Below are 12,923 nucleotides of genomic sequence, written 5' to 3'. Positions count from 1 at the left end.
TGCTGTTTTACGTCTTACTCAATAATATTTCACTCACAAGTGGTCAGCATTATGGTGGGAGGGAAACCAGGCAGAGCCCGGGGGAAACCCAAGACCCTCTGCAGGTTGCGAGCAGGACCGTCCCACGTATGGCTGGAAAGGAAGCCAGCATGAACTGGACTTGAACTCACAATGACAACATTGGCTGACGTTTCTTGGGTCATTGCGCCGTGCTGACGTGCTAGCCCCCTCGGCCAAGGAGGTCCCCAGAACATCAGTGAGCATTAAACCCTGCAGTAGGACAATGTAATAGGGTATACCCTCTCTGCTTACCTCAACAGTGTTGTTAGGCACCTGGCTCAGACTGGTCCTGGCAAACACCTGACCCGTCTTACTGTTAATGAAGAAGAAGCTGAACACATCTGGTGGTCCCACAATCCTGTACGTGATATCACTATTGGGTGTGTTCTGAAGAGCAAGTATAGATATCGTGAACTGTCAGTTTACAATGACAAATTTTTACTGTCTGACTGTGAATAATCACAAAAGTCACAACTCTTTTATACAAATGTGATCTACTATGACAGTGAAGCATTTATAATAACAAAAACCGGGAGAAATTTCACATATGGATACGTGTGGAAGAAAATCATGTAATTTTGTATCAGCACCCTTAAAACATTCCAGCATTATGATGTAGATGGACAGCTACAGAAATGTAATCACCCATGGTGTATGGTTCAAATGTATCCTCCAGCCTGTCTGCATGCCATAATTGAGTACACAATCTCCTTAGTCTTAGGTCTAGGGGCCAGACACAAAGCCCTATTAGTGTTACAAGCACACAGCTGCTGTGCCCACATAATGTCTACAATGCTAGGGCCACTTTCATGAAACATCAACTCAGATTTCAAATAACTTTTTTGCAAAAGGCATTAGGCGGCACGCTATAGGTTATAGTGCAATAAGGTGATAAAAAATTTAATTACAAGAAAGTTACAAAAAATTTAGTTCCAAAATTTTAAAAAGTGGTCCCTGGTTGCCATGGTTACATGACCCTGAGTGTTTGGTGAATCGCATATTACAGTCGTTGACTTACAGGAGGATCATCATCAGTGGCTGAGACAGTCACTAATACATTGTTGATATTCCAGGTTTCGTTAACAGGCACCCTGTAATTCCGTCTGTCAAACACTGGATCAAATCTGTTGTGGCTAACAGTGATGATGACAGAAGCTGTGGAAGTACGACGGTCAAACCCTTGGTCCTCAGCCAGAGCAAGAAACTGATGGGAAGAGAAGAGGGAATATATCCAGAGGCAATTCATCCACTCAACATTTATACCTGCAGTATGTATTAAATTAAAAGTTTTCTACATGACTAAATTGCTGATTTATTTATCAATTTTATTATGACAAATGAAACAAATCTAGTCTTATAAAATTCTTTCAAATATGATCAAAGCACAATCTTATTATGTGTTTTCATATTTTCACTATACCACAGGCCTCTATGCTCAAAATGAAAAATCTAGGATTACAGATACCTGTTCAGAACACTAAATTCCTTCACATCACTTTGTGGTTTGACATGATAACTTACCCTGTAGGTGTTCACATTTGGGGCTTCGGCGAGTATCCTTCTCACACTAATCACACCTGAGTATTGGTCGATGGAGAAGTACTGATTCTCTCCCCCTGAAAGGCTGTACACCAGCTGACCCTCAGGGCTCTGAAATACCCCATCCACAACAGTGGTTAAACAAAAAAGGCAGACTCTGTGAATCTTACAAACTAACGATGTGATATCTCAGCTCAGGACAGGTATTAAACTACATGTATGTATACCTGGTTTTTCTTAATGCAGTTCTATCATACATTGATGATGTGATGTATCTGCCAAGGACAAACACATTTGCAGCTGCAAATTAACAGCACATCCTACCCATTCCAAATTAAACAGATTAGACCCAATGCTCAATTTCATGTGAACAGTTTTGACAACAACGGCAGTATCAACATTGAAAGGGGCCCAAACTTTTCTGTTATCCTGTTTTATTCCCCCAAAATTATTTCTCTTTAGTTCTCAAAGATATACTGACAAAATATCCCAGCAGCTATAATCAGTGGAGCACAGGTAAGGAGAACAATGCAATACTAAACAGAATACCGTCTTACCGTGATTGTATCATTGTCGTAAGCAGATACTCGGACGATTGACTGACCAATGGGGTCATAGTCATTAGCTGTACCTCTATAGATACTGTCCACAAACACAGGCTCAAAGTTGTTGTGAATCACCTTGACAATGAAGGTGGCTGAGGTGGATAAGTTAGGGTCAGACTGTTTGTATGCAGTCATGATCAGCTGTCAACAGAAATAATTGTTAAGTATGTAGTCTGGCAATTCACTTAGATTTTAATGTTTAAAATGTTTGTTAAGCATTTGTTTAAATGTTTAAGCATGGAGGTTTTCTAGGACCTAGCAATGGGCAATTTTGAATGCAGTCATAAATAATTTTTTTACCAGTCTCATTCTAAACATTAGAAAATGAAAGAATAGCCTAAATCCCTGGAGACATGGTAGCCAAACATAGTATGATCAGTTCATGACAAGGACACATTGGCTTAGTGGCAACCTTTACTGTCTGGGGTTTGTTAAGTGCCAAGGTACAAACTCTTACAGTCTGTGTGTGCTGTGTCCCAAGGAACAGACTCTTACAGTCTGTGCTTCCTGTGTACCAAGGAACAAACTCTTACAGTCTGTGATTTGCTGTATGCCAAGGTATAATGCCAAGGTATAATGCATGTACTGTGCATGTTGGAGGGAAACCTTACAGTGTATTGCGTCCTCCTCTTAATTGGATCATCTGTGAGCGGTCTCTGTACAAATAGGCGGCCATTCTCCGTCAGACGGAAGTAAGAGCTGTCTGGCTCCAGACTCTCCATTCTGTACAGGATGACAGCAGTCTGGACATGAAGGGAAATGAAATATGAACAAGTACATTTTACATAGAAAAGCAAAACATTTAGTTTACAGCTAAGTATCACCATTTTTAAAATTCATGAGAAAAAAACTTTTCTTGTCACACAGAACAATTTTTTTTCTTCTTCAAAATGCTACATGGCTGGCAATTCACACAAAGATTTTCAAAGATTTTGAAAACATGTTTTTTTTCAGGTATCCTCATTACAACAAAGATATCAAGGCTAAACATGGGGCTAAATGGAAGTGTTTGAGATGTGCTTACAGGATCCCTGGGATCTCTGGCCACCACTTGATGTATTCCAGTGTTAACCTCTTCAGTAACCTTGACCTCTGTGGTCATAGTACTGGTGAAGGCAGGTGAGCTGGCCACAATCACTGTCACCGTCACTTCAGCTCTGTCTGTCAACCGGTTGCTTCTCTGGTCGTCAACTTCCACAGGGAACTATCAAAATAAAGGTAAAATTCTAAACCAATGGGTCACTGAATGCTTATGGCTCACATCTAATAGAGGTCTTACTCAATTCTAAGGATGAAGAAATATTACAAAACTAATAATCAAAATCAGTCATTTTTTTCCTCTCATAATGAGCTGTTGTGTACTACTGTAAATGCCTTTTGATTCGCGGGTATAAACTTTCGCGGATCTTTTTAAGACGAAGCCCTTACCTGCTGTGTGAGCAAATATTCATATCACTCCGGGAGACGAAAACAGATTAAATGTGATATAAATAAATCCCACTGCTTAATTCTCATGCATCAGCAGTGTGAGTGAAACTTTGAGTGAACTTTGACAGATTTGAGTAAATTTCTCAGAAATCATTATTATGAAAAGGAAGTTTGAAGTGTGGAAACCTCCGAGCGATGCATTGAGCACGTCGTAAAGGTGATCTAACTGGAAGGCAAGCACAGTCGTATCACTTACACGCGCCCAGTACACATTATTGATTTGTATGTCTCTAATCGCGGCAATAAATCAACAACAAAGTTGCAATATGGCGATACTTAGACAGAGCTAAGCCTCCTTAAAAGAAAGCAAGATTAACTGACGATCAATTAAGCTGCATTTGTGAAAGCTAGAATACATTCTAATTAAGTATTTCTAATTAACGTGTTTGAAAAAGTATTAGAACTGTAGTGCTTTTTAACAAATTCACAACTGTAACGCATGCTACATTAATAAATTACATGGGTTTTATATTCAAGGGCACTTATTTTCGTTTGAAATGTGTTTGCCGCAAAATCCGTGAATGTTAGTACCAAGCGAATAAAAAGGCATTTACAGTATTTTTTTGTGATACACATAATCTGGAGTAAAACTCACCCTGAAGACTTCCCGTCGGGTAAAGGGGAGTTTCTTGTTCAGCGTTATTTCCCCTGTTCTTGGATTGACAAACAGATACTCCTGGACAGTCTGGTTTCCAAGGTTACGATACAGCAGTGTGTCCTACAAACGCAGCAGATTTTGCATTACAGTACGACCATGTGAACCTCACAATAATTACTATGTCTGAGAATATTGTTATTTGCCAACAAAAAAGAGACACATTTGACATTCTGAATGAATTTAAAAAATCTTTGGTTAAAGTATAATTCTGCCCTTTACAGACTTACTCCATCCGGGTCATCGGCTATGAGCTGGAGGACCAGCTTGCCTCTTGGGTCACTAGTGAAGACGTCTGCTCGGTAAAAATTATCAGAGAACCTTGGGGGCGAGGCATTTCTGGACACGTTGACATACAGACGACCTGGGACCCGGTTGTTTGGGAACAGGCTGTCGTAAATGTGGATTTCCAGCTGCAAAAGAATATACGTTTGATGTACCCAGTAACCAAGTTTTTGACCAAAAGGGACAAAACTACCTCAGAGAGACATCATGCAACTTACTCACACTGTATTCCGAATGTAAAAAAATGAGAAACGTTCTAGAACTACTGAGACTGTTACAGTGTACGTGAACAAGAAGCAGAGCACAATTAAAAGCACACTGACACAGAAAGAGCGACATTTTCTAGAAAAAGCACAAAAGACTACATCACTTGGACCAACTTTTTATAGATAGGTTGTGTTCCCCATTACAGGCCACATGTGTTTTGATAATCAATACATATATGTGAAGGACAGACTAAAAACCGATCCTGCGTGAAGAAATAATAATTTCATTGGCCGGTTATCTACTTATTTATGTGATTGGTGTTTAAACCATACTCATGGATGGTGACATGATGGCTATGCTGCTTTCATGGGAGGCACAAACTGGGCAAAACTAAGTGGACACCATTACCCTTTGGCAGATTCCTGACAAACCTCCTGAAATAAAGATGCAGTCAGGCCAGAAAGAACACCTGTTCATTGGTCAGCAGAATGTCTCAGTCCAGCCAGCAAGGGCCCACTTACCGGTTTTCCATGTTATTCTAAAGAACAATGCATCCATTTTATGTCTATCAGTGGAGTAAACACGTGCACATTGCAAGGTACCTGATAACACTCTTTCCTCATGGTTGGTGCTTCACATCTTACTAAAAGAACAGTGCATCTATATTATGTTGGCCTATGGAGAAAATGACTGTACCTTGCAATGTGCAGGACAAACCTATGAGTAGCAGGGCTTGAATTTAAGGGTTTCAACTTACTAGTCAGGTAGGGCTAATGGTTTTCAGATATTACTAGCCCTCATCAAATTTCACTAGCACTCAAAACTTCTGGAACTTCAGTTAACACACTATAATAATGTAGCGAGATCCTAGTGGTGCCACAAAATGTGCCATAAAAAAGGTCTTTTCCTTCTAACCTTGCAAGTCGGTAAATACAGTTTCACATGAACTCATTCACGAGTTCTCTTGATAGCGCCTTGTGAAATAAATACTTTACTGTTAATGCTCCAGGTTCAAACTGTACATTACATATGAAAAGTTCACAGTACTTGGCAGTGACATTTTGTTTTGCCTTTTGTGGTAAGATCTTCTGTGTGTATCCTAGTTCTTCTAACATTTCGGACACCTGATCTGCCTTTTTCAGCTAATATGCACGAAATTTTAACAGAGATAAAAAATTTCTTTTTTCTCCCATGGTTAGACCATCTTATGACCAACATATCCATGTTCTTACTTTTTCAAAACACTGGGAGATAAATAAATATTTTGTTTTCAGCAGGACTAACAGCTGTCCCAATTATTAGAAGAAATAGGGCATCACTTTTATTAACTAATAAAATTCTCTCATTTACCACTGACAAGCCCAACGGTCAAGTTAATATGAAATTTCCTTAAATATTAATCAACACCAGGACTACTCTACTGATACACGCTGTGTTTAATTACCTCATCTCATAATTTTGATAAGAACCAAAATGTAGATATGCATTACCATTTTACACTTAACAGTGATACTGCAAATCAACATATACAGCAAAAGTTGCATGTACAAGGGCCTAGTCTGGCCTCAGAAGGGCAGGGGGTGGAACCACCGATGAAGGGTACCTCACTTTTGAATATTTCGATTCTCATACATTTTCAAGGGCCTGACCTTTCTATGATGCTAGTTTGAAAAAAAGGTACGAATGTGCGTGTTTTCATCCAACACCGTTGAATGGAGAACAATCTTTTTTGGTAAGCTCACTAAAAATTAGGACGCATTGGAAGTATTCCGTTATAGGTTTACAAACCTTTTATCGCCATAATTTTGTCTACCATAATTTTTACTAGCCAAAGCCGACTAGTGGTTTCAAAATCATACTAGACCGACGGCTATTTTAACTCATCATGGGCCAGCAGACCTATACTACTTTCATGCCCTGGAGTAGATTATAAAATACATCCTAAAATGTACAAAGGATCCAGGCAATTCATATAACAAGGGGACTCTCAAAAGGATGTACCCATGTAACAAAGACAGGTGAGTTTAAACTACACTTCACAAACCTCGTAATGTTCTCGTTCTGTAGAATCAGCTGTAAGGTTGGTGTGAACATAGACTTGACCACTGTCCTTTCTGATGCCAAAAAAGGTTCTAGCTGGGTACACACCCATCAACTCATACTGCAGGCGACCCTGTAATATAGTCAGACAAATATTTTGTATGCAATTAATCTTATAAAAGAATTGTTACTGACAGGTGTGGGAAAAATATAATTCAAACCTGCTTCACACATATACTCTTTGAATTCCGCTTTATTGACTGAAAAAAAAAAACTTCAATGACAAATTGCCAATAACAAAATCACTAAAAAAAATTACCAGTGGATGAAAACCCTTTCAATATGAGACAGATTCGTGACAACCACATTTTACAATTATATATGTTTACATATGTAAGTCTTCCATTGTGTAAAATATGCAATTCTCACAGACTTTTCTTGTCTTCATTACAGATTAGGGGATATGAAACTGTATGGTTAAAATAGCAGATCATGTTGCAATACGATATGCTCTTATGACAGAAACATTTATTTTAACAGGTGCTTCATTTACAAACCTTGAGATCACTATCCAATCCCTGAACAGTAAATATAGTGGACTGCAAGTCTTGGTTCTCTGAAATTCTGATTGTTGATGGCAGGTTGATCATTCGTGGGGCAGACAAGTCACGCGTCACCTGTATAGTCACCGTGGCATTGGCCCTGCGTGGGTTCACACCAGTGTTTTCTCTGGCTTCCACAATCAGCTAAACAGCGCAGAAAAGAAGTGAGGCACATTAGGATTTAGGCTTATATTCAGGCATATGTTTTGCGTGTGAAATATTATAATGTAACAACAAAAGTGTTATCACTTTTATTAGTGAAGGAAATCCTAACATTTACAGTAAATGACATGCACGTATGTAGGGCATCAACAATGGAACATCCCTTTCATGTTAATAGGCTTTACATGTGTGTGCAGCCAAAGCTAAAAAAATGCAGTACTTCTTGAGACACCACCCATACCACTGATTTCACTACACATGAGGCCAAGTCTTGATTTTTGTAATATACAGTGAATGACATGCACGTACGTAGGCCATCAACAAAGGAACACCTCACTCATATTATTTTGCTTTACATGTATGAAAAACCGGAGCTTATTATGTACACTTCTTCTTAAGATGCTACCCTTAACTATATAACTTCAGTATGTGACTTTAAAAAGATTAAGTGAACAATGGAATGAAACGTTGATCTGTGTTGACTTACAGTGTAGATGGTTCTGTTTGAGGGGTCCTCAGTTAGTGGTCTGTTGACTCGGACAATACAGGCTGATGGATCCACACGGAAGTATGGCACTGCTTCTGGGGTGCCAACAACACTGCATGTTTTCTACAGAACACACAAAATACAGAAATGAAAAAATTACTAAGTAAATACATCATACTTTAAAATATAAATCATATTTAAAACCAAGGCCATACAATTCTCAAATTCATTTAAATTTATCATCTACCATTGTTCAACACTAAGGAAAAAAAAAATTGAATAAAAAAGTATACATAAAAACTTCACAGAACTTTTTTTGTTCTTTGAATTGTAATGTGATTACTAAACACTCCCTAATCAATTAATCAAAGTTTCAATTTTCTTGTTGCTGGCAAAGAAAATATTTCTCGAGGCATTTTTCTGAATTCTTACCCCAGTGGGATCTGTGAGTCTTAGTGTGATGACAGCCGTATTTGGAGCAACGGTCTCATCAATGCGGGCGTTGTACTGGGTGGGATTGAACAGTGGAAGCCCATCATTACGGTTTACGGTTACATACACCTGCGCGTAACCACGGGACTGGGGACTCGCTGTTTCGTACACTGTCACATTCAACTGAAAAAACAAAAAATATGGCGTACATACGCATGTGACAAGCACAATTCACATTAATATCTGACGAACACGCTTTATGTTCAAGTGTGTTCCAAGACGAATCAAGCTTTGCAAACGCACCAAAGTTCAAGATTGAAAACTATAAGCTGTATACAAACCGATGGCACAACAAATAAAGATAACTTCATTCTGATTTAAGGAAAATGTTTCTGAGTTGTTAACCACGTATGTGTTGGTAGATTTATTTAAAGCACACCAGTTTCATACGCATGTAAAAGTGGTGAAGTCACCAGTTTTTATATCAGATTTCTTTGTATAATATCACTTTTCCTTATATACAGAACTGCACATTAGAAATTTGAACAAAACCAGCAGTGATTATTATACTGAAGCTTCACTATACAGCTGAGTGTCTAATCCTTTGTGTGTATAAATGTCCTTACAGTGTAGATGGTCCTCTGTAGACTGTCCTGGGTGAGAGGAGACTTGACCCGGATCCAGCCAGTCACGGGGTCCACCATGAAGAAGTCCTGAGCTGGGTATTCACCCACCAGCTCATACCGCACAGGCTATCAACATCACATGCACATAGTTTAGTATTCATAAGCAATAAACCAATATAATAATTGTCAAGCACTTACAGAAGCTTTGGAGGTTACTTGTGCATTAAATATGCACATATCTGCAGACAATTCATTACATCACATACAAACGGTTTAGTATTCGAAAGCAATAAAACATTATAATTGTTCTGCAGTTATAGAAACGTTGGAAAGTTTTACCTGTACATTAAATATATTTGAGTTCCTTAATTTTCTATTATTTTTTTGGTTGTGGAACAGGCTGTTCGAAGAAAACATGCAGGAGATTCACTGCATTTGAACGCACAAAAGAGATGATATGAAGTGCCGTTTGTGGCTTCAAGTCAGTTGACATACCGTAGGTACAGTTCCTGGCCTAACATATCGTCGGACCTCCAGAATACTGCTATTGACTCTTCTTGACTCGTCAATGGTGATCCTATACGTTGAACTCTCGAATCTGGGTGGTGCCACGCCCGTCACTGTGACTTGCAGATTGGCATTACCAGTATTACTAACAGGGAACCCGTTATCGGACACTTCCAAAATACACTGTTAAAACCAAATAGCTTAATGTCAATATACCATAGTTATTTAGAAAAAAATTGCAGCTTTCTTGTTTGAGGATCCAGAAGGAAGACTGGACAGTTTTCATTAATCATGTTTAGCTAAAAAGAACGAAGCTACAAGATTCCTATTTTATGACACCATAGTTAGTATAGTTTTACAGATTTTCACAACAGAAGTAACATGGTATTCCTGCAGCAACTATAATAAATACAAGCTGATGATACTGGAAACAAAATGCCACACAATTTTCATTAAAAAATGTCAACTATTCACTTCTCAACTTTTCACAAGCCAATATGTTTCATTAGCAGAATCGCAGGCTTAGAGTGCATCATAAATTTCAAAATTCTCCTACCTCGAGTTCATACTTACATTTATAGTTCTGCCAGCAACGCCAAGCAAAGGTTCCTTTAGAATAACCTCTCCTCTGACGACATGAATGAAGAAATACTGCTGACAGACTGAGTCGCCTGTTATATTGTATGTCAGACGATCCTGGGCAAATAAATCAGACGGTGTTTCTGTCTTGATACATATTCCACATGCAATGCAATAACTAAAATCAGAATTCCATTTGCAACTCATGTTATGGATTGTAAATGTTATGACAGCTTTCAAATCAACAGAGAACAAATTAAATTTCACCTAGGGCATAACTTACCCCATCTCTATCACTGGCAGTGACAGTTATAATCACTGTTCCCAAACTTGTGCCATCACTAACATCTTGACTGTAAGTGGTGCGTTCAAATGATGGGTCGTTGTTATTACGGTTGACTTGTATGATCAGGTCAGTGGTACTGTCTGAACTAGGGTTTTGCGAATCATAGGCTCTTATTCTCAGCTGGAAAACCACAAGGTCATTTAAAGGTGAGTGTTGATCATGATAGACACAGATTGATTTCCTACATTTAAACCATTAATGCTAAAAAAAAAGAAATCTGTTGCATATGTATTAAACACACAAAATAGTTTTCAAACAACCAAGGGTTCTACACACTTTCTTTCACATTTGGTCTAACCTTGTGTTCAGATACAAAATAAAACATATGTCCAAGCGAGTGATTTACAAAATAACAAAAATAACCATGCTGCATATTCCCTGAAAGGTTATAAACCTCATAATTCAACAAGTAAAGTGCAACATAAAATGTAACTTAGAAATATAAACTCATGCAATTTTGATGACTGAAATATATCTGTTGAGATATGGGTATATATATGAGTTTCACAGTAAAAAGAATTAACTGTCCAGATCAGACAAGATTCCTCCGCAAAAGCTAGCACTATGTCTGTGGTTTCACATGTTGAACATTTAGGGTAGTAGGACTGACCACATAGATGGGGCTGGCATCACTGGTGAGGTCTCCCTGTACTGTCACACGGCCTGTGTTCCTGTCTATGCCAAACAGACGAGACGCCACACCGTTGTTGATGATCTCGTACCAGACTGGGCCCTGGAGGGATTAAGGAGAGGACGATTAGACCCAGCTTCACAAACATGATGTTGATGATGATGGAATGTTCATACACATATTTGATTTATTTATTTAATTGGCCTCAAGAATATTGACAGACATCAGCAATATGGTGAGAGGAAAACCCACGGAGCCTAGGGGAAACCCACAACAATCGTCAGGATGTTGACAGACCTTCCCATACACGATTGGAGGGGAAACCAGCATTGATTCTACACATGCAGATCAAGCTAATATGATGATATGTTCTGGACTGTACAAAGACAGCATGAGTCACTATGAGAAAAAAAAATAATTCATCTCAAGTAACTTCCAAAGAAATGGTTTGAAATATTTTCATAGCAAGAACACTAAAATGCATAAAGCTCTAAATTGTGATCGCATTCTATATCAGAGTAAATGTAATTTCTCTGCTCATGTGTATGATTTACTGCGAACACTTACATGTAAATGCAATAAATTTTAACTGGATTACTCATTTAACATCAAGGAACTTGCCAGATACAAAACACAGCAACAGATACCAAAAACTACCATTGGCGCAATTGTTCAAACAATTCTGAATGTCCTTTGAAGTCCTGTACAACACCCGAAGTGGGTAAGTCAGACAGGTGTTGACACTACTTACCTGTGCATCAGGGTCTGTGGCAGTAATAGTGATGATAAACGTTCCTGTTCTGTCTGTTTCATTGACCAGAGCCTGGTAAGATGGCTGCAACACAGGAGGCTGGTCTTTGACCACATCTATGATCACAGTTGCCTCTGCACTCTTAGGTGGAAAGCCATTGTCTGTCGCTCGCACTTTCATCTGAAATGGCAACCACATTACAAGCTCAAACACATGTGCCCTGCCCTTTGAAAATAGTACAAACAAGTCTTGCATAATTATATCATTAACATCTACCACTCAAACATTTGGTCCATTATTTATAATTGTTTTGCCTCTCTGATGATTTACACTCTACAGAACAGACAACCACGATTTCTTTTCTTGTGGCATGGAACACAGATGTAGGAATACTATCGTGGCACCATACATATATTCTATGGGGATAATGGTACAAATACGGGAGATAACTCACAGAGAACTGTGGGGTGGTGGTATCCTGCAGTGAGGTGCGCAGGAAAATGGAGCCCGTTGACTGTTGGATGTAGAAGTAGTTAAGAGAGGTGCCTCCCGTGACTGTATTATCACTGGGTAACAGGCTGTATATTAGACTGTCCTGTAAACACCAGGCAAAAGAAGAACACATTCATCACCATACTGTCATCATTTCTTCCCCAGTGTCAGTAGGTAATTTATACCTGGTGTATCCTTCATATAAAATACAGGAACAGGTGCAACTTTAATTACAGCAACAGAATGGGCATTATTCTAATTACTTAAAATGAACTTTCTTTGGCTGTCTAGAAATGATGTCAGTCATAGGTTTAAATTACATTTAAAATATATCTGCTGAACTATTTTGTGGTTTAAATTCTGAGGTTCTCCAACATATAAATTGCTTGTGGGAATGCAATATTTTTTCTATATCCCATGTACACCACA

The 12,923-nt window shown here is 38.6% G+C and overlaps 1 protein-coding gene across 1 annotated transcript in view; it reads right to left on the bottom strand.

The window, feature by feature from the left end:
* Positions 1-12,923, bottom strand: part of LOC135474459 (protocadherin Fat 4-like) — a 21,365-nt gene that overhangs the window by 5,957 nt on the left and 2,485 nt on the right. The window contains exons 6-24 of the mRNA XM_064754182.1: positions 12,457-12,597; positions 12,003-12,182; positions 11,231-11,353; positions 10,558-10,740; positions 10,269-10,391; positions 9,684-9,878; positions 9,189-9,314; positions 8,563-8,745; positions 8,131-8,253; positions 7,437-7,625; positions 6,884-7,012; positions 4,578-4,760; positions 4,288-4,410; positions 3,229-3,408; positions 2,816-2,947; positions 2,157-2,345; positions 1,582-1,710; positions 1,079-1,264; positions 313-447 (exon numbers count right to left, since the gene is read on the bottom strand). Coding sequence (XP_064610252.1) covers positions 313-447; positions 1,079-1,264; positions 1,582-1,710; positions 2,157-2,345; positions 2,816-2,947; positions 3,229-3,408; positions 4,288-4,410; positions 4,578-4,760; positions 6,884-7,012; positions 7,437-7,625; positions 8,131-8,253; positions 8,563-8,745; positions 9,189-9,314; positions 9,684-9,878; positions 10,269-10,391; positions 10,558-10,740; positions 11,231-11,353; positions 12,003-12,182; positions 12,457-12,597 — 2,952 coding nt within the window. The remainder of the gene's footprint in view (positions 1-312; positions 448-1,078; positions 1,265-1,581; positions 1,711-2,156; positions 2,346-2,815; positions 2,948-3,228; positions 3,409-4,287; positions 4,411-4,577; positions 4,761-6,883; positions 7,013-7,436; positions 7,626-8,130; positions 8,254-8,562; positions 8,746-9,188; positions 9,315-9,683; positions 9,879-10,268; positions 10,392-10,557; positions 10,741-11,230; positions 11,354-12,002; positions 12,183-12,456; positions 12,598-12,923) is intronic.

Source organism: Liolophura sinensis, chromosome 1, assembly GCF_032854445.1.
Source record: "Liolophura sinensis isolate JHLJ2023 chromosome 1, CUHK_Ljap_v2, whole genome shotgun sequence".
Lineage (NCBI taxonomy): Eukaryota > Metazoa > Mollusca > Polyplacophora > Chitonida > Chitonidae > Liolophura > Liolophura sinensis.
This window is presented reverse-complemented; position numbering and strand designations above follow the sequence as displayed.